At 35.8% G+C, this 23,094-nt stretch overlaps 1 protein-coding gene across 9 annotated transcripts in view; it reads left to right on the top strand.

The window, feature by feature from the left end:
• Positions 1 to 23,094, top strand: part of CTNNA3 (catenin alpha 3) — a 1,779,313-nt gene that overhangs the window by 1,563,644 nt on the left and 192,575 nt on the right. For all 9 annotated transcript variants that reach the window (XM_021074380.1, XM_021074384.1, XM_021074383.1 and 6 more), the window contains one exon: positions 11,249 to 11,341. In XM_021074380.1, coding sequence (XP_020930039.1) covers positions 11,249 to 11,341 — 93 coding nt within the window. The remainder of the gene's footprint in view (positions 1 to 11,248; positions 11,342 to 23,094) is intronic.

The following is a 23,094-nucleotide window of genomic DNA, read 5'->3' as shown; positions in this document are numbered from 1 at the left end:
AAATCCTTTTTATTTTTATAGTCCTTAAGTCAACTAAGTTTTTAACTTTGCTCTTGGGAAATTTAAACATAGTTATTGAGCCTCCCCCTTACCCCTTGCATAAGGTCACTTACCCCTACCATCTTTGATGGGCCAGGTGAACCAATGTTCTGGAGATGCAGTTCTCAAACAGGGATGATTTCCTGCCCTTTCCACCAGGGGACATTTGGAGATGTCTGGATACACACACACACACACACACACACACACATACATGTATTTTATACATGTATATGTTGTATATGTATTTTTATACATATATGTGAGTGTGTGTGTGTATATATATATTTATATATATATATATACACATTTTTTTTTTTTGACTGTCACAACTTGAGAGCTTCCTATTGCATGAGTAGAAACTAGGGTTGGTACTAAACATCCCACAAAATACAAGACAGACTCTTAAAACCAGAATTAGTCAGAGAAAGATCTCAATAGCGCCAAGGTTGAGAAACTCTTTTCTAGAGACTTAGACTTATATCAGGGCATCAGAGAGACCCAACAATCTCTTGTCATTTTCCCACAGTGATTGCCAGTGAAATGCCCATGGTCCTAGGCTGTGTAGCTCCTTTAGGTTTAGTACCTACTGCTTCCATGACGAGTTTGTGGCACAGGGTCCTGGTGGGACTTGAAACTGTGGTCTGAATTTAGATAATGACATTTCTTTCAAGTCTTAGTTATATCTGTATTACACGCCTAATGGGATATTCCCAAGATTTTCTCTGACATTAATACCAAAGCTTAGAGTTCCCGTTGTGGCGCAGTGGTTAATGAAACTGACTAGGAACCATGAGGTTGCGTGTTCGATCCCTGGGCTTGCTCAGTGGGTTAAGGATCCAGCGTTGCTGTGAGCTGTGGTGTAGGTTACAGACACGACTTGGATCCCTCGTTACTGTGGCTCTGGTGTAGGCCGGTGGCTACAGCTCTGATTAGACCCCTAGCCTGGGAATCTCCATATGCTGTGGGAGCGGCCCTAGAAAAAGGCAAAAAGACAAAAAAAAAAAAAATACCAAAGCTTACTTGTTGTTAAGTCATGTATTCCCTTATTCAGTTAGAATATTTTTACTGAACACCTAGTATATACTCTTTTGGGTGCTCAGAATGGTAAACAAGACAGACAGCATCCCTATTGTTATAGATGTTATGTTCTAATATGGCAAGACCAAAACATTTCTCCTCTCCAAAAAAAAAAAAAAAAAAAAAAAAAGAAAAAGGAAGAAAATATATTTTCAGGTTACAATCATAACAAATGGGCTAAAGAAAAAGCATAAAGGGTATATAACAAATGAAGTAGAGGAGATGGTTTATTTTATTTATTTTTTGCTTTTTAGGGCCACACCTGTGCCATATGGAAGGTCCTAGGCTAGGGGTCGAATTGGAGATGCAGATGCCAGCTATACCACATCCACAGCAATGCCAGATACAAGCCTATCTATACTACAACTCATGGCAATACCAGATCCTTAACTCAATGAATGAGGCCAGGGATTGAACCTGCATCCTCACAGATACTAGTTGGATTCATTACCTCTGAGCCACAATGGGAACTCTGAATTTTATTATTTTTTTTATTAAAGTGTATTTGATTTACAATGTTGTGCCAAATTCTGCTGTACAGAAAAGAGACCCAATCATAAATACACATACACTATTTTTCTTACACTATTTTCCTCCATGTTCTACCTCAAGAGACTGGATAGTGCTGTGCTGTACAGTAGGACCTCATTGCTTATCCATTCTAAAAGTAATAGTTTGCATCTACCAATTCCAAACTCTCCACCCATCCCACTTCCTCCTCTCCTCCCCCCTTGCAACTACAATTCTGCTCTCCAAGTCCCTGATCTGTTTATTTTTGTAGATAGGATCATTTGTGCCACATTTTAGATTCCACATATAAGTGATATCATGTTACATTTGTCTTTTCTCTTTCTGACTTCATTTCATGAGACATTCTCATAGCATGCGTATTGCTGTAAATGGCATTGTTTCATTCTTCTTTATAACTGAGTAGTATTCCATGGTATATATGTATCACATCTTAATCCATTCTTCTGTCTATGGACATTTAGATTGTTTCCATGTCTTGGCTGTTGTGAATAGTGCTATAATGAACATAGGGGTGCATGTATCTTTGTGAATGAAAATTTTCTCCAGATGTATGCTCAGGAGTGGGATTGCTGGATCATATGGTAGTTCTATATTTAGTTTTCTGAGGAACCTCCATACTGTTTGCCAAAGTGGTTGTAACCATTTATATCCCACCAACAGTGTAAGAGTGTTCCCTTTTCTCTACCTCCTTTCCACCATTTGATATTTGTAGATTTATTAATGATGGCCATTCTGACTAGTGTAGGTTGATATATCATTGCAATTTTGATTTGCCTTTTTATGAGCATCTTTCCATGTGCCTACTGGCCATCCATATGTCTTCTTTGGAGAAATGTGTCTTTAGGTCTTCTGCCCATTTTTTAGTTGGGTTGTTTATTTTTTTGTTGTTTGTATATTTTGGAGATTGAGCCCTTGTTGGTTGCATAGTTTGCAACAATTTTCTCCTTTTCTCTGGGTTGTCTTTTTTTAATGGTTTCCTTTGCTGTGCAAGAGCTTTAGAGTTTACTTAGGTCTCATTGGTTTATTTTTGTTTTTATCGTCATCATTCTAAGAGGTAGATCAAACAAGATATTGCTGTGATTTATGTTAAAGTGTTCTGCCTGTTTTCCTCTCAGAGTTTTATAGTATCTAACCTCACATTTAGGCCTTTAATTCATTTTGAGTTTATTTTTGTATGTAGTGTTAGAGAATGTTGTAATTTCATTCTTTTACATGTAGCTGGCTAGCTTTCCCAGCACCACTTATTGAAGAGCCTGTCATTCCTCCACTGTAATTCTTGCCTCCTTTGTAATAGATTAGTTGACTATAGGTGCTTGGGTTTATTTCTGGGCTTTATATCTTGTTCCTTTGATCTATATTTCTGTTTTTGTGCTAGTATCATATTATTTTGATTACTGTAGCTTTGTAATATAGTCTAAAGTCAGGAAGCCTAATTCCTTTATTTCTATTTTTATTTTTCAGCATTTCTTTGATTTTCAGGGTCTTTTGTGTTTCCATGCAAATTTTAAAATATTTTGTTCTAGTTTTGTGAAGAATGTAATTGGTGATTTGATAGGGATTGCATCAAATCTGTGGCTTGCCTTGGGTGGTATAGTCATTTTGACAGTATTGGCTCTTCCAATCCAAGATCATGGTTGCTTTCCATTTGATTGTGTCATCTTTGATTTCTTCCCACAGTGTCTTAAAATTTTCAGAGTACAGGTTTTTTGTCTCTTTAGGCAGGTTAATTCCTAGGTATTTTATTCTTTTTAATATTATGGTAAATGGGATGGTTTCCCTCATTTCTCTTTATGACCTTTCATTGTTAATATATAGAAATACAATCGATTTCTGTGTATTAATTTTGTATCCTGCAAATTTCACAAATTTGTTGATGAGCTGTAACAGTTTTCTGGCAGTGTCTTTAGGATTTCCTAGGTATAGTATCTTATCATCTACAAACAGTGATAGTTTTACTTCTTCTTTTCCAATTTTGATACCTTTTCTATTTTTCTTTTCTGATTTCCATGGCTAGGACTTCCAAAACTGTGTGGAATAACAGTGGTGAAAGTGGAGATCCTTGTGTTGTTCCTGATCTTAATGGGAATGCTTTCAGTTTTTCACCATTGAGAATGATGTTAGCTGTGGGTTTGTCATAAATGGCTTTTATTATGTTGAGGTAGGTTCACTCTATTCCCACTGTATGGAGAGTTTTATTTTTATCAGAAATAAATGTTGAATTTTGTCAAGAGCTTTTTCTGCATCTATTGAAATGTTCATATGGCTTTTATTCTTGTTTGTTGATGCAGTGTCTCACGCCAATTGATTTTTAGGTGTTGAGGAATCCCTGCATCCCTAGGATAAATCCCACTTGATCATGTGAATGATCCTTTTATTATATACTTGGGTTTGATCTGTTAATATTTTGTTCAGGATTTTTGCATCTATGTTCATTTGTGATATGGGCCTGTAATTTTCTTTCCTTTTATTTGTGGTATCTTTGTCTGGTTTTGGTATCAGGATTATGGTGGCCTCAAGAATGAGCTTGAGAGTGTTCCTTCCTCTGCAAGTTTCTGAAAGAATTCAGAAGAATAGGCGTTAACTCTTCTCTGTAAAATTCGCCAGTGTAAACATCAGGTCCTGGGCTTTTGTTTTTTGGAAGTTTTTATTTTATTTTATTTTATTTTATTTTTGCCTTTTGTATTTTTAGGGCCTCACTCTCAGCATATGGAAGTTCCCAGGCTAGGGGTCTAATCAGAGCTGCTGCTGCCGGCCTACACCAGAGCCACAGCAACACCAGATCTGAGCCACATCTGTGACCTACACCACAGCTCACTGCAACACCATATGCTTAACCCACTGAGTAAGGCCAGGGATCAAACCCTCAACCTCATCGTTCCTAGTCGGATTCATTTCCACTGCATCACAACAGAAACTCCTGTTTTTTTGAAGTTTTTAAATCACATTTTCGATTTTAGTACTTGTGATTGGTCTATTCATATTTTTTCTTTCTTCATGGTTCAGTTTTGAAAGCTTGCTCCTTTGTAAGAATCTGTCCATTTCTTCTACTTTGTCCATTTTACTGACATATGGTTGTTTATAGTAGTCTCTTATAATACTTGATATTTCTGTGGTGTCACTTGTAACTTCTTTTTCATTTCCAAGTCTTTTGATTTGAAACATTCCCTATTTTTCATGATGATTCTGGCTAAAGTTTTGTCAATTTTGTTGATATTTTCAAAGAACAAACTTTTGGTTTCATTGATCTCTCTATTGTTTTCTTTATCTCTATTTCATTTTTTCCTGTTCTGATCTTTAAGATTTCTTCTACGATTGGGGGCTTTTCCTGTTCTTCCTTCTCTAGATGCTTTAGGTAAAGGTTAGGTTGCTTATTTGAGATTTTTCTTGTTTCCTGAGATAAGATTGTATTGCTATCAATTTCTCTCTCACTACTGACTTCGCTGTGTCCCATAGGTTTTAGGTTGTTGTCACTTTTCTCTATGTATCTTTTGATACTGGAAAGTGTTAACTTTAGATGGTCTGGCTAGAAAGACTGGATACAGTTGCTTATAGGACATCCGAACCCTATGGTGAGAAGGATCTAGCTCTATAAAAGCTGAAGGAGGAGCATGCCAGGCAGGGAAAGAGTAGATACTAGGAGCCAAAGAGCTTTCTCTGGAATGAACTGATGAGTGAGCATATTTGAGGAGTAGAAAAAGTACATGTGCACATGGATGTGGATTCAACCAAGAGCATTTTTTATTTTCCTATTATTTTATTTGTATTATTGACATATCTATTCCTCTTTGTTTTATTTTTCATTGTTAAAGTTTTATTGAAGTATAGTTGATTTACAATGTGATAATTTCTTCTGTACAACAAAGCATGCAGTTATACATAATACACATATCCATTCTTTTATTCCTCTTTTTAAAACATGTTTTGATTCTGGACTCTCCACCCTGACATTCCAAAATCATCCTATGTTATTAGCTCAGCTAGGATAATCCCACTGACATGTCATTGCAGCTCTCTGTTTCAGAAGACTATTCATAGCATCCTTCTCTGAGTGTCAGACCACTACTATATGGCAGTTATTTGATTATAGTTAAGACATTAACAGATAATCAGAGAAGTGTGATTTATGATTAAATTACACATACTATTTAGAATTCAACCTAAAGTCTAAGGAGAAAATGACAAGCATAACTCCTATTTCCTAGACTGTCTTTTATCCTTTTTCTTTTCTTTTTTCTCTCTTTTCCTTCCTTTTTGTCACCCTCTTTCCTTACCTTCCTTCCTCCATTCCTTTTTTAAATTTCTCTCTCTTTCCCTCCTAAGTACATGTGCATTCTCTCTCTACCTTTCTCTCCCCTTCCTTATTTTTGCTGTTTGATGACTCACACTTACTTTCATATACTTCATTATTAAACCTTCTGTGCAAGTGAATTTTAAGGTTTAATAATACTGCCTGCCTATCTCACAAAGGATGCTGAAAGAATTAATGACAAAAAGTCTGTTAAAGCATTGAGATCCTCAGGGTGAGGGGGAGTAATATAAATGCACATATTTACACTTTAGTAAATAAATATATATTTAATATAATATAGATATCAAAACACCAATTCATTGTGACCCTGAAGTTTAATGTACCACTACTGTATATTGCAGGCTCTGTTTTTATACAAATATCAGCTTAAATATTTTCAAGTTCTATACTGGTTTCTGTGCTCTTTTACATAAATAGAGATCTTAAAGTACTGTAATAATAATTTATAATAAACAGTATTTAACATTCAGTATTTTATAATCACTAAATAATATTCCAGTCCATTATCTTATTTTAGCTTCACAAGAATTAGGTAATATTTTTGGCATTTAAAGGTGAGGAAATTAAGCTTACTTCAAATCACTATAGTTGCCTAAGGAATACTTCACAATAAGCAAGAATTAAAATAGGAAAAGATGAAATGGTCATCTTGAATTCTGATATTGATAAATAAATGAGTACTAACAAGTTTATTATCACTTTTTCCACTGGGGGGGGCAGCTTCCTATTGGTCTGATTTAGAGGCAGTCCAACTTAGAGAAGGATAATTAATTCCATTTTCCCTCAGAATCTATATTAGAATATATCTTCATTAGAGGCAGCTTAAGAGATATTCTTACTCTTATACATGATTAAAATCAGGTCAAAAGATATCTTTACAGAGTTCCCATTGTGGCTCAGTGGGTTAAGAACCTGATTACTATCCATGAAGATGAGGGCTCATTCGCTGGCCTCACTCAGTGGATTAAGTATCTGGCATTGTCACACGCTGCAGCATAGGTCGCAGATGCAGCTTGGATCTGGCAGTTCTGTGCCTGTGGCAAAGGCCGGCGGCTATGGCTCCAATTTGACCCCTAGCCTGGGAGCATCCATATGCTGTGAGTGTGGCCCTAAAACTACCAAAGAGAGAGAGAGAAAGAGAAAGAGAGTCAGAGAGAGAGAGATCTTTACTTGGAATTGAGAAGAAAGAAGGTGTATAGGGAATTATATTATACCCTATCAGCACAATGACATTATGTACTCACAATCAGGTGACTGTAACTAGAGGAAGCTAGTAGGGATCAAGTCAACCCAGAGTAGCAGATTTGGAGTAAACTGGAGGTATTCAATTGCTATAAAAGTTTTATAAAAAATGCAGTTTTGTAATGGGATGAAAGATAAGTGGTGGGGTAGCAGATTTGGAGTAAACTGGAGGTATTCAATTGCTATAAAAGTTTTATAAAAAATGCAGTTTTGTAATGGGATGAAAGATAAGTGGTGGAGGAAGAGGACAAACACTAGACAGAAAGAAACAACTTTTGCTGAACCCCAGCTGTGTCTATGGGCTTATATCTTTCTCAAAGCATCTAAGTAAAGCTGAGTATCACAACAAATTTCAGGGTTAGGTTGTTATATAAATTTTTTTCCTGGGGAAACTAAAGTTTAAATTGGCACACAAATTGTCCAAAGTTCCATAATTGCTAATTGGAGGGTCAGAATTCAAATTCAGGTTGGTATTACTCAACAATATAGTGTCTTTCTGCTATAGGACATTGATCTAAGATAGTTGGTCTCATGGATAAGCAATGAAGTCCTATCAGATAGCACAGGGAACTACATCCTCTTAGGATAGACCATGATGGAAGATAATATAAGAACAGGAATGTATATGTGTGTGTATGTGTGTATATGTATATATATGTATGTGTGTGTATATACACTTTGTTGTACAGCAGAAATTGATACACAGCATTGTAAAGCAACTATGTTACTAGATGAGTAAAGCCGGCTATTTTTATGAGTGTTCGATATAGGGTAGCAACTCTCCCTCCTTCCTATTAAATACTTGTTCTTTCTATTATTGTCTTCATCAAGAAGGAGTTAATGTACACCTTAAAAATGATCAGAGTACTCCAATTTCTTGTTTCTTAATCTTCCTTTCTTAATTTAAACTATAACATTGTGTATTTAACTTTTAATTTTACAATACCATCCAATTGCATGACTTACAGAATACAAAATGCTGCCAGCAAATCTTTGGGACACCCCCTACTGATTTTGTTGATGAAAAGAAGAGGTCAGTTGTGGTGGCTTTGCAAAAAAATCTACTAGCCCCATGTTAAAGATAAAGAAATGCACAGAAGTATGTGGACGTGAATGGCAGGCTTATCTATTCCTGCAGTATCACCAACAAAATGGTACTTGTGACTTGTGACAGCAGCAGTTGCTCTTGGTTTCTGTTAAGTCAGTTTATTTGAGTTGAATAAACTATTGGAATTGATGAAGTTATATGTCACCACATGATAAAGTATACCCCAAGACATAAACAACAGATATTTACAAAGAAAAGATCACAGCAGGGGCACCAGACAGTCTTCAGTTGCAAAACAACAAGACCCAGGAAAAGGAATTTGATCAACTGAACTTACTCAGATGTTACAGGGGTTGGCGGTATAGCAAGAAGGGAAAATGTAAAGATCCTTTCAGAAGAATACACAAACATGGCTAATAAAGAAATATGTAATTGTGTAGAATCTCCCTAATGGTGAACTCATGCTATTAATACCTAAGAGAGAGTGAATGATCCTGTGATCATAATTGCACATAGTTGCAGCAAAGAAGGACTGCACATAGAGATGAACTCATAGGTAACAATCACTCAGCACATTGGAGGCTTTGGTGAGAGAGAGGATATTAGTATCCAATTAGAGTCTGTTGAAATCCATGCAAAAGTGATGGATGATGCTCAGTGTAAGTGTCAAAGAACAAAGAAAATGCATGTTAAAGACTCACGATGGGAAGGAATCTGAGGCTGTTAGTGGTTAGGACATTGGTAGTTGTGCTCCACAGTGTGAGCTAATCATTGCAAGTATCCATGTCTGGAGCAGCCCCAAGTGAAAGAAGGATCTTCACAGCCATGAAAATAAACAAAGGGCTTGTTTGTGTGCAGCCTGGAGTTTAAGGGAAACTAGTGGTGTTCTGAAGAGGCAGGTCCTCCCCTTTCCATTCTTTAACAACCAGGTATACCCAAGAGACCTTCCACTTTGTTTTTTGTTGTTTTTCATGAAACTGAAATGTTTTCATTTTGGATTTCTCACCAGAGCTTTATAGCAAAGGAATGATCATATATATATTTTTTTTGGCCTCCCTTGGGCATATGAATTTCCTATTCAAAGCCACAGTTGCGACCTACACCTCATCTGCTACATCAGTGCCTCATCCTTTAACACACTGTGCCCAGCCAGGGATGGAATCTGAGTCTTGGCACTGCAGAGATGCCACCAGTCCTGCTGTGCCACAGAAGGAACTCTGGAATCATTATTTTAAACTGAAACTCCATAAACTAAAATATTAATTTTTGTTAAGTATCTCTGCTTGTAATAATAACTGATGTTTAAATTATTGCCCCAGTGAAACTAAGCGAGTGAAACCTTGAACTGAGAAAAACAATGAAAAGCAAATAAAACATTTTAGTTTGAAATACAGAAGGTGGGAGTGCAGTTTAGGTACAGTGAGGACAAGTGTATCTTGCTGCTATCAGTATGTTTTGTTTTGCTTCCATCCAAGTATATTTTGGGCCATCAGTGATCATTTTGCTTCATTCATTCAAAAACATATATGTACTTGATTGTGGGGAAGTGATTGTCAGCAGAGCAGCACTAGCCTTACCTCAAAGAATAGACAGCTCAACAATTGGCTTCCTAATTTATCAAACAATGTTATAATAAATAGTTCTTTTTTTAAAAAAATAAGTTTTTATTCAATAATTTTTCGAGACAGTCTGATGACTCAATACTATAGGAAATGAAACCATCATTTCTAATTAGATCACATTACTGATTTAAAACTCCAATTTGTGTGTTCCAACAGTGTGATCTTACAGAGATTCTAATTTTAAAACATAGTGGCTAGCAGGACCCATATCAAGATCTAATAGACACATGACATTCCCACAGCCCACTTAGGGGAACTCTGGGAAAGCTTTACGGAAACATGAAATATGGACAATTCAAAACAGAACACAAAAGTAATAACTATAGAAATCAGCACAGGCATTTTCCTGGGTTTTTCCCTTAAAATATAAATGATAAAGTATGATAAGTCTTAAGACAGTGAAGGTAGAAGACATCAGGAAATGCTTGTTGGAGGAACTTGATCTGGTTTAGGGTAGATGTTCAAGGCACCTCCCTGAACAAGAGATGTTTAAGCAGAAAAACTGAAAAAAAGGAATGGAAGTAGGGTAACTATTTAGAATAAACACTATGATTAAGGTTAAATTACTTATTACTTAAGGTCTTAGAACATTTAGTTTCTCAATTTTTGGTGTTTTGATGTCATTTAGTTTTAATGGTAATTATTCCATTCACTTATGTATCATCTGTCAACACCTAGGTTTGTGGTGCACACCTAGTGGTTAGCCAATTAGCTACTCAAAGAAAAGCATCCTTCTGATTATTTTTCTTTCTTTTTCTTTTAAAACTTATTTGGATATAATTCATATACCACAAAATTCACCATTTTAAAGCATAAAATTTAATATTTTTAGTATATTTATAAGATCATGTGACCATTACCACTAATTGCAGAACATTGTTATTATCCCTAAAAAAAAATCACATATATCCATTAGCAGTCACTGTTCCCAACCCCTCCCCCACTTCCTCCTTTAGGAACCACTAATCAATGCCTATCTCTATAAATTTGACTATTCTAGAATTTCAAGTAAATAGAATCATATGGTATTTTGTGATTGACCTTTTTCATCTAGCATAGTATTTTCAAGGTTTACCCATACTGAAGCATGTATTAGAAGTTCAATGCTTTTTACACCAAGTAATATTCCATTGTTTGCATTTACCACATTTGTTTACCCATTCATCACTAGATATGTTTTTTGGCTATTATGATTGGTGCTACTATGAACACCTGTTTAAAAGTTTTTGTGTATGCAAATATGTCATATCTCTTGGTTACATACCTAAGGCATGGACTTTCTAGGTCATATTTGTAACTCTATGCTTCCTTTTTGAGAAACTGCCAGACTGTTTACCATTTTACATTTCTACCAGCAGTTTTGCTTTCTTTTTATAGACTCCTGAAGAACTTGAGGATGTTTCTGACCTGGAAGAAGATCATGAAGTCCGCAGTCACACCAGTGTTCAGACCGAAGGAAAAACTGACCGGGTATATTATCTCTCTAAGGAGAAAAACATTTGCTATGCACTTTCCTTGTCAATACAGGCAGCCTTTCACAGATGGGACTGCTGGATCTGGAGCTGGTTTTGTAAATCACAGGGAGAAGAGCCTCAGAATGCAGTGGAGGCATCTAGAGGGGGATGGTTTCCTCTACCTTGAGACCTCACAGTGAGGCCATTTCTGGTTGGTCAGAGAATCACTGCATACCACTTTTGGTCTTGATATTAGTCATGGAATTATCAAAGTAAAAAGGGTACCCGTTTGTTTAGAGTAGAAAGTGAAATTAAGAAGTGGTAAATAAACTCTGAACTTCTAAGAGTGGGAGGAACAACTTCTGAGGCAATATTCCTCTACTTTTCTTCTTTTCTACAATGCTTTCTTCTGCCCCCAACCCTCAACTCAACACACATACACACACACGCACGCACACACACACACACACACACATACACTCTTCCAAAGATGTTAATTAATTTCTGAATTCTGAGATGTACTTCATTTTATTTTTATATTCAATGCTTGAGAATTGGTAAAAGTTTGATTTCCTAGATGCTGATAGCTTACATCTGCAGAACAGACTGTAGAACATGTGTCTGAAAGCCAGGCAGTGTAGCATGGTGGCTAAAGCTTCTTAGGAACATATCTGAATCAGCCAGTTCCTTGCTGAGTCACTGGGAAACTCACTTAGACTTTCTTCACTTCTGTTCCAAACTGTAAAGCGAGGATAGTAATGGTATCCTCGGTATAAGGATTACTGTGGGAATCAACTAAGTTAAAGAATAGAGCACTTAAGACATTGCCTACCTCTTAGTGAGCTCTCAATAATCACTGCTTATTATTACTGAAAAGTTACTAAGTAACAATAGTATAATTTACATCATTATACTTATTACCATTATTTAATTACTTAAAGTCAGTGTCATAAAATTTGGAGAGGTGTGTTAAAGATGAATTTAAGAACTTAATTTTCAAAATTCAGATTGTATGGAACTAGCATTTGTCAGCGACAATACCTGTGTTTATTAGAAATGTTGATTTTTCTTGAAATTCCATTTATTGCTGATTATTTATTATAGTCCTAGCTTGGGAACTAGCTGGGGACACACTGCACCCGGAGTTAGTTTCCTTCAAATCAGGCAGGCATTCTAGGTAAGACATCAAATCTTACAAATGGCAGTGGAATTGGAAATTAATTTGTGCAACGGTAAACATTGCTTATGCTTTAAGTGAGGTGAATGATTGATTCACTTAGGCTACTTATGCACCACTGCAGGTGGAAGGTATGTGTCAGGGATTATAGAATAATTGATAGGAGGAAATTGTCTTACCATAAAAGCATGGTTTATGATGCTAGGATTAAGGGAAGCATGCCCTAGTTCTCACACTGGCTTAGCATATGTAGAAAATGAAATCTTCATGTTAAATTTTAGATGAAGAATACCTTCTTCCTGCCCTGTTGGTAACTTCAAAGAAGACATTGCATGTAAGAGGCTTTATAAACTTTATAATTTAATGCTAAGAATATAAATTTCTTATTACTACTATTATTATTTATATATTTTTGCTCTTGGAAAAAAGATTCATCTAGATGACCATTTGCCCATTGGAGGTTATGCTGCAGATGCTGAACACGGTCCCAGATCTTAAGAATCTTTCATAGAATCCACTGCTTCTAACTTTATGGCAATCACCCTGAAAGCACTCTGAATCCTAGATGTGTGTTCTGTTGTGCACAGTTCCCTGATAGTCCATTTCATTTGGAATGCCTATGGGCTACACCTTCACCACTGTCTAGTAAAAGACAGATCTGTCACCATTAATTCTACTGGAAGCAACATTATTCAACTCTGTCACTCTCTCCTTTGGTAAATCTCCCCTGCATGATTTCTAAATATGTTGGACTTTATTCACTTCTTGCCTTGAGGCTTTCCTGCAGTTGCTATTCAGAATCCTTCAGGAAGCTTCTCAGATATTCCAAAACACATGCAACCTTATGTGTTGCACCAACACTCCACAGAACAACTCTTGACTAATATTCTTCTGTCCCCTGAATGGACCACTTTGAAGTACATTTTCTTTAGGTTCTCAAAAGGTCTCCAAGGGATCAAGATAATTCAGATATCAATGACCATCTTGATGATATATCTTTCAGTTGGCTCTCCTTTGTTTCCTGATTCATTCTTAGGCTCCAACTTCTGTTCCCTAAAATCTATTCTCCAAATAAACTATGTTCCATTCTCAGGTATTGCTTTTGGGGTAAAACAAGAAAAGAGTCACTTCAGATGCACTATTTATTTATCACATTAACTATGCTATATTGATATTATTATCTCCATTTTACTAATAAGATCACCGGGCCTTAGATTTATAAAACTTGTCTAGTAAATGGATATATTTTCACACTAAGACTTTGGTGATTACCACATGTCAGTTGACTTGGAACACTAGAGTTTGCAAAACAAATCCTTTACTAATTAAAAGAAAACCACTACAACAACAAACAAGATATGTCATTGATGGACTATAAGGGAACAGAATAAATGATGCCACAGCAGCCTGGAAAAGAGGAAGAATACAAATCTTCTTTAAAATTTGAAGAGGACTTCCCATTGTGGCTCAGCAGGTTAAGAACCTGAATAGTATGCATGAGGATGTGGGTTTGATGCCCGGTTTCCTCAGTGGGTTAAAGATCCAGCCTTGCCACGAGCTGTGGTGTGGCTTGCAGATGCAGCTTCAATTCTGCAATGCTGTGGCAATGGCATAGCCGGCAGCTGCAGCTATAATTGATGCCTAGCCCGGAAACTTTCACATGTTGTAGGTGTGGCCCTAAAAAGAAAAATAATTAAAGTGTAATTATTGTCCAATGTGGACAAATTAACTTCAGTAATACCCTCTTATTGATTATCTATCTTGTGAGTTTATTATAACAGATCCTGCTTTCATACCAGCAACCAAGGTGGATGGCTCAAACCTGTCCTCTACCCAGATTGTCTGGCCAGAGCCAACCTCATGTTTAGACAAATTTTATGATCTCTCCCAGGAATCTTATATCCCTAATAATCCTGTATTTCTTATAACTACATCCCTATGCTTAGAATATATTCATGGGCTCAGTCTTATAACCATTTGAGACTGTGTACTCTATCCAGCATGTCCTGAAGTTTGTGTCCATTGAACTGAGTATGCCTCTTGACATATATCCCAAGAACTATTAATATGAGAAACACTGTAAGATTTCAAGATGGAAACTGTCAAGATTTTTATAAATGCTCACCCTATGCTCAGTGAAGACTTCCTAGTCACTGCCCATGACATGTGTTTGGGTTCTATTTTGTTTGCAGCTTTTTGGGTTCTTGGATTATGCAGATTCTGCTACATCAAACATATAGTAGAACCAATTTCAGACACTGTTTAGTGATGGAGTGACAGTTATTTATTATCATTTGACTTTCTGCATTTCACTCCCAATAGCTTTGGCTCAACCTCATCTGTTATTGCTGTCATGGGTGGTAAATGCCACTGGGCATTGAACAAAAAACAATGATTTGGAGTCCTCAGTCAATGAGAGAAAAATAATAAAAGACCAATAGTGCATGCCTTATGAAGTAGCAGAGGAACAGCAGTGGAGATTAATGACTATCTTAATTATTATACATGGATACCAACTGGACTGATACTGTGATTATATCCAGTGATTAAGCATGCCACAGTGATACAGGAGAGTGGGTTTACTATAGATTTATAGAACAATATTCAGAGCTCATTACTTATTCTGTTCATGCCCTTAACAAGGATAAATAGGCATTTTTTTAATTTTAAAAACTCAAATTTGAAAGAGAAATTAGGGAGTGGAAGTGAATCTGACTAGTATCCATGATGATGCAGGTTCAATCTCGTTCAGTGGGCCAGAGATCCAGCATTCTAGAGAGCTGTGGTATAGGTTGCAGATGTGACTCAGATGCTGCGTTGCTATTGCTGTGGTGTAGGCTGGCAGCTCCAGCTCCAGTTCGACCCCTAACCTGGGAACTTCCATAGGCTGTGGGTGTGGCCCTAAAAAGCAAAAAAAAAAAAAAAAGAAAAAAAGAAAGAGAAACTAGAATAGACTCCTGTTAACTTATCAAATTCTTATACTTATTGAGAATAGGATTTTTTGCTAAGTCCTAAAGATTTTATTAAATATAAGCTAAGCCATATTTTCTATTTAAACACTGCTGTACCAATTATCATGAACACTGTATAGTTTATAAACATTTCCAAATGTGTATTTAATGAAAACCCTTAGAGTTTGGTTTTTATTTTTTTCTTGATTTTTACTAATTAGGGAATTAGGTTCAAAGAATTTGAGTAATTTATTCAAGCCACGTAGACTGGGACCAAATCTCATGTCTTTTGGCACCAGCCCCACTCTTTCCAAAATAGCATGCTTGTAAACTTGGGTAAAATTTAATAACCCTTTAATACCTCATTGCCTTACTTTTGGTACAGACAGCATTATGGAGTTGATATTGTAATTCCTCTAACAGAAAAATGACAGGTGAAACTAAAGACCATAAACCTTAGTATCAGATCTGTTCAAGCCTCACAAGTTTCTAAATGTCCCAATACCAGAGTCTCCATTGATAACAAAATCAGTTTATTAACTACTATTTGGAAACTACATAGTGATGCCCAAACTCTAATAGTCTCCTTGGTGGATTATTTTGCCTTGATGAGATGGAGTACTGTACTACTCGACTAGAATCATACAGTGGAGGACCTTGTTGGACAACAAACTGAGGTCTCCAAGCCTTGAATCCTGACGAAAGAGGTGGTTACTCCATAGTCAGTGTTTTATTGGCTGCTGTGATGTTTCAACATACGGAGCATTTTAATTTCTAGAAATTTCCCCTGGTTCGTTGTCTGCAATATGGGAAACAGTGGCAATAGATACTTGAAACTTTTTAATGTTAGGAGGGTTGTAGCTAACAATATACTTCATAGGCCTACCTAGGGACAACTGCAGATTTAGAAAGACTCAGTAAAATAGATTGAAAGAGTTTTCTGAATAGAATGGATGAGCCAGTGACTTGCTTTTTTTGGTCTTGATATATAAATATAATGTGGAAGTTAATAGAATGAACTTTGGAGTTACATAAACCTTGGTTCAAAGCTAGGGTCCACCAATTCCTACCCATATGACCCTGGGAAAGTTAGTTCATATTTCTAATTTTCAGTTTTCTAATCTATAAAATTGTGATAATGATAAGATCTATTATTACCAATAGATGGGATGGGAAAAAGCATCAAGGGGGTAAAAAATGTTCAAAATATGGATTTAAAGTATCTATTTTATAGTTGTTTTTGAAGATTACACTATATACATGAAAAAATATTTATTTCTCACACAAAGGAAATGCTCAATAAATTTTGATTTTTTATTATAGTTGATTTATAATGTTCTGTCAATTTCTACCGTACATCAAGGTGAAACAGTCACACATACGCATATATATATATAACACATATATATATATTCTTTTTCTCACGTTATCTTCCGTCATGTTCAAACACAAGTGACTAGACATAGTTCCCTGTGCTATATAGCAGGATTTCATTGCTTATCCACTCCAAATTCAGTAGTTTGCAAATACTAACCCCAAATTACCAATCTATCCCACTTCTTTCCCATCCCTCTTGGCAACTGCAAGTCTGTTTTCCAAGTCTATGAGTTTCTTTCTTTTCTGTATAAAAGTTCATTTATGTTGTATATTAAATTCCAATTATAGGTAATATAATACGGTGTTTGTCTTTCTCTTTCTGACTTACTTCACTTAGTATGTGACTCTCCAGTTCCATCCATGTTGCTGCAAGTGCATTATTTTGTTCTTTTTAAGGGCTGAGTAGTATTCCATTGTGTATATATACCACTTCTTCTTAATCCGTTCATCTGTCAGTGGACATTTAGGTTGTTTCCATGTCTTGGCTATAGTGAATAGTGCTGCAATGAACATAGGGGTGCACTATCTTTTTCAATGAAAGTATTGTCCAATATATGCCCAGGAGTGGGATTGCTGGGTCATATGGTAGTTCTATATTTAGTTTTCTGGGGAACCTGTTGTACAAATTTACATTCTCACCAACAGTGAAGGAGGGTACCTTTTTTCCACGCCCTCCCCAGCATTTATTATTTGCTGACTTGTTAATGATGGCCATTTTGACCAGTGTGAGGGCATACTTAATTGTAGTTTTGATTTGCATTTCTCCAATAATTAGTGATGTTGAGCATTTTTTAATATGCCTGTTGTCCTCTGTCTATCTTCCTTGGAGAAATGTCTATTCAGGTGTTCTGCCCATTTTTCAATTTGGTTGTTTTGTTGTTATTGTTGAGTTATATAAGTTATTTGTATGTTTTGGATATTAAGCTTTTGTTGGTTGCATTATTTGAAACTGTTTTCTCCCATTCTGTAGGTTGTCCTTTTTTTTTATGGTTTCCTTTGCTGTGCAAAAGCTTGTTAGATTAGGTCCCATTTTTGTTTTTATTCTGTTGCCTTGGGAGACTGACTTAAGAAAACATTTGTAAGATTGATGTCAGAGAATGTTTTACCTATGTTCTCTTATAGTAGCTTATGGTGTCTTGTGCTTAAGTCTTTAAGCCACTTTGAGTTTACTTTTGTGCATGATGTGAGGGTGTTTTCTAGTTTCATTGATTTACATCCAGCTGACCAGTTTTTCCTGCACCATTTTCTGAAAAGACTGTCTTTTTCCCATTTTATATTTGTGCCTCCTTTGTCAAAGATTAATTGACTGTAGGTGACTGGGTTTATTTCTGAGTTCTCTGTTCTGTTCCATTGTTCTTTATGTCTGTTTGTACCAGTACCACACTGTATTGATTTCTGTAGCTTTGTAATAGTGTCTGAAATCTGGGAGAGTTATTCCTCCTGCTTTTTTTTTTTTTTTTCCCCCTTCAGGGTTGCTTTGGCAATTTGGGGTCTATTATATTTCCATATAAATTTTTGGGTTTTTTTGTTCTAGTTTTGTGAAAAATGTCTTGGGAACTTGATAGGGATTGCATTGAATCTGTATATTGCTTTGGGTAATATGGCCATTTTTATGATATTAAATATTCCCATCCAGGAGTATGGAATGTCTTTCCATTTCTTTGAATTCTCTTGAATTTCCTTGATTAATGTTTTACAGTTCTCAACATATAAGTCGTTCACATCCTTGGTCAGGTTTATTCATAGGTACTTGATTTTTGGGGGTGCAATTTTAAAATGTATTGTATTTTTACATTCATTTTCTAATATTTCATTGATAGCATACAGAAATACAACCAATTTCTGAAGGTTAATCTTATATCCTGCTATTTTGCTGAATTCATTGATCAGTTTGAATAGTTTTTGTGTGGCGTTCTGAGGGTTTTCTATATATAGTATCATGACATCTGCATACAGTGACAATTTTACCTCTTATCTTCCAATTTGGATACCTTTTATTTCTTTCATTTGTCTGATCTCTGTGGCTAGGACTTCTAATACTATGTTGAATAAAAGTGATGAGAATGGGCATCCTTGTCTTGTTCCAGATTTTAGTGGGAAGACTTTCAGCTTTTCTCTCTTAAGTCTATTATTGGCTATAGATTTGTCATTAATGGCTTTTATTGTGTTAAGGAATGTTCCCTCTATACCCACTTCATTAAGAGTTTTGATCATGAATGGATGTTGGATTTTGTCAAATGCTTTTCTGCATCTATTGAGATGATCATATGTTTGTTGACTTTTGTTAATGTGATGTATGACATGGATTGATTTGCCTATGTTGAAACATCCTTGTGAACTTGGAATAAATCCCATATGGTTGTGGTGTATGACTTTTTTATATGTTGTTGGATTCTGTTGGCTAAAATATTGTTGAGAATTTTTGTGTCTATATTCATCAAAGATATTGACCAATAGTTTTCTTTTTTAGTGGTATCTTTGTCTGGTTTTGGTATTAGGATGACAGTGGCTTCATAGAATGTCTTTGGGAGTGTTCCTTCTTCTTCAATCTTTTGAAAAATTTAAGAAGGATGGGTATAAGTTCTTCTCTTTATGTTTGGTAGAATTCACCTGTGAAGCCATCTTGTCCTGAACATTTATTTGTAAGAAGTGTTTTTATTACATATTCAATTTTGTTTCTAGTGATTGGTCTATTCAGTCAATCTATTTCTTCTTGATTCGGTTTCGGTGGGCTGTATGTCTCTGCAAAGTTATCCATTTCTTCTAGGTTGTCAAATTTGTTGTCATATACGTGTTCATAGTATTCTCTTTTTTTTTTTTGTATTTTTGCAGTATCTGTTGAGATTTCTCCTTTTTCATTTCTTGTTTTATTTAGTTTAGTTATTTTTCTTCTCTTTTAAGTGAGTCTGGCCAGAGATTTGTTAATTTGTTTACTCTTTCAAAGAACTGGCTCTTGGTTTTATTGACTTTCTTTTCAATTTTTGTATCTCTATTTAATTGATTTCCCCCTTGATCTTTATGATTTCCTTCCTTTTGCTGACTTTAGGTTTTGTTTGTTCTTCTTTCTTTTTTGTGATAGGTTAATTTGTTGATTTGAGATTTTTTTCTTCTCTGAGATAGGCCTGTATTGCTACCTTCTTTAGTCTAAGATGTGTGTAGGCATATGTGTGCTAATGTTATACTTTACTTCCTTTGTAGTAACTCCAGGAGCTCTGTAAATACATATCTCTCAGTTTTTGATATGAGTATCCTGATTTTATGGGTCTAAACATTTAGCGCTTTATGCCAAAAACCTTTTGAGTTTTTTTTTCCTTAAGAGGAAGACTTAGCAGGCACTGTCTTAAGAGGGTAAAAAGAAGGTGGTATTAACATGATTCTTAATGATGCAATTTTATGTACAGTTGTATTCATGTGAATAATGTCAAACTGAAATAATGATCACAAAAGGAAGTTTTTGAGAGTGGGAACAAATTTTTACCCAACAGTTGTCAAGTTCTTATTTTCTTCAGTGATGTTGGAATGCCTAGTCCTGCTCTGGGAGTTTTGCTTCTCTGAGAAATTGTGGGAACTTGGTGATCTATTAGTTACTTTCTTTCTCAGGGTCCTGTATTATAACTTCACCAAGGTATATAGGGCTTAATTTCCTGGTTTTGTGGTACATACTTGTAAAAAAATTTTAAAAAGCCATTCTGCTATTTTATAGAATGCATGTTGGAAACAGTTTTGAATGTCGTCATTTAAATTCACCTTTTGTTTCTCTACCCTGTCTATGAAGGATAGATATTCTAGTGTTTCTTCCTCTGCCTAAAAGCTTGAAAGCCAATCGGGTCTGAAAATAAAATCAGACTTTTTTCTGCCTCACACTATTTAAACTTTGATCATCATCTTGTCTTGTAGATGGGGAGTGAAAAAGGGAACTTCTTTGACAGTGCTAGCTAAGCTTAGATTTTTCTTTGATAGTATTTGAAGCTGTGGTCTCTCACTGCTGAAATTCAATATAGTGAATATAACATCAAAAAAACATTTAAAACTTTATAATTTCAACTCTAATCATATTATATTTCAGCATGGTAAAGTCATGACAACTTTTTTAAAGATACATTGTTCATCATATTTACTGGTGATCCAAAATTAAAGACATGGAAACTTGTAGTCATTTTGATGACTAATATTTGTCCTATCTTTAATATTTTACTCATCTAAGAGCATGGAGTTTGTAAACCTGCTCTGCCTTAAAGAATTTCTTGGAGGCCATTGGATCTATATATGCTCTATAAATAGAAGCAAATTAGGACAGAAATAAGAACAGTTACCTAGGTTACTGGACACAACCTCAAAATGTCAACAGCAGCAAATGAGTTGGAGCATATCAAATCTTAAAATACTGGAGATGACTCTTGCTATTAAAAAAAAATGTGTGCTCTAACTTCATGTGGGTGATAGGGAGAACACTTTCACTGCTGTTTTTTAATGTGCAGTCTGCTGACTATCCTCCACCATGAGAGTAAAAAAAAAAATTCCCATGAACGGGTGGTTTATTTCAAAAATTAGAAACATTTTAATAGGTCCTATTTATTATCAGAATCCACTCTCAGTAATTCAAATTTATACTGAATTACCATACAGAACAGGGAGACATGACCTCATTACCCTCTTCATGATATAATTTGGCTAAGGTTGCTGTGAGAAAACAGCTCTGAGAAGCTTGGAGGAAATGACATTTGTCAGCAGCACTGGTATAGGCAATGCATTTCCTTAGCATTCCTCTCTCTAATATCACTTGTGCATTTGGTGACAACTGTGTTTTCCTGCCTTTCTGGGTGGTCTTTCTCAGTGCTGCATGCTTTCCTCTTCCTCTGTCTATATTGATCCATTAGGGTTTACTAAAGTTCTGATTTAAGCCTCAAGAACTATAGGTCCTCAAGTTTTGTCTATTTTTCCTGGACATTCTCATACAGTCCCAAGACTTTAAAGGTCATGTAGAGGTACATGACCTTAACCAAATCCTGTCTCCTGAGTTACAGCTGCTTATATTGGTAGGCCAGTTAAGTTTTCTTGCCCCATGTAGCTCACAGGCACTTGTGGAACTCAGTTTCCAAGCCTGAATATTTCATCTGATCCCCAAATCTACCATGATTCCAATATTCCTTATGTTGCTGCTGTACATTCTGCTGCAAAAGTCTGAACATTTGAACAATTTATTTACTTCTTCTTACAGGTAATCATGCACTATGTTCTGGTTTTACTACCTTCTACATATTTTCTGAATTGCCTATTGATTCACCACTTCCACTGTCACTATGTTCAAAGAAAATGTGCACTGGATAAAGTTCAAATGGAAAGGAAGGAATCTCACCTAGATGTTCTATAGCAGGCTCCTAAATTGTCTCTTGCTTTGAGTTTTAAACTTTCATTCTCTCACTTGAACTTGTGTAATGTTTCTAAAGTGCAAGGCCAATCTGTTTTTTGTCTTCATGTGTAAAGCTCCTTTTAGGTCTCAATGTTTCCCTTTACCCTTAGCATGAAATCCAACCCCGCATCGCCCCATGTCAGAGAGTTTCAGGATCTGTTCCCTGCATCTCTCTTTTGCCTCATATTTCATCACTTTCTCTCCAACCCTAACCCCTTGTATGGAAATCATCCTTTGTTGAAGTCACGGGCTCACCCCTCCCATCACTCTCCTTCAACTCCTTGTCCTCCCCTTCATTTTTACATAGTTTCTCATCATTAAGACTCTGGATTAGTTTAGAGTTCTCAGAAACACAAGTCTACATGTAGTGTCCCTGCGTCATTCAACCGTAATATATGGAGAGTCCTGTATCATGACACTGATGGTACCTTTATAATTTCTTGCACGATGGCATTTTTCTCCATTTGCTAAATCTCATAAGTATACAGAACATGTTTTTGTCTCATTTAGTGTTATACTTACAGATCCTCAAACACTTCCTGGTACAGATTAATATCTAGATGAAAGAAGGTAAGGATAGTCTTACTTTTATAAGACATCTTGCCTCAAAAGTACACTAGATCCTCTCTCTCTCTTTATATATATGTGTGTCTGTGTGAGTGTGTGTGTGTGTCAGTGTATATAGATATATATATATATCTATATACACACATATATATATATATGTATGTGTTGTATATATGTGTGTGTGTGTTATATATATATATATATGTTTTTTTTTTTTTTTAATGGCTGCACCTACAGCATATGGAAGCTCCCAGGCTAGGGGTCAAATTGGAGCTGCAGCTGCTGGC

The sequence above is a fragment of the Sus scrofa genome, chromosome 14 (assembly GCF_000003025.6).
Source record: "Sus scrofa isolate TJ Tabasco breed Duroc chromosome 14, Sscrofa11.1, whole genome shotgun sequence".
Taxonomy (NCBI): Eukaryota; Metazoa; Chordata; class Mammalia; order Artiodactyla; family Suidae; genus Sus; species Sus scrofa.
Note: the sequence above shows the minus strand (reverse complement) of the source record. Positions and strands in the feature narration are given on the sequence as shown.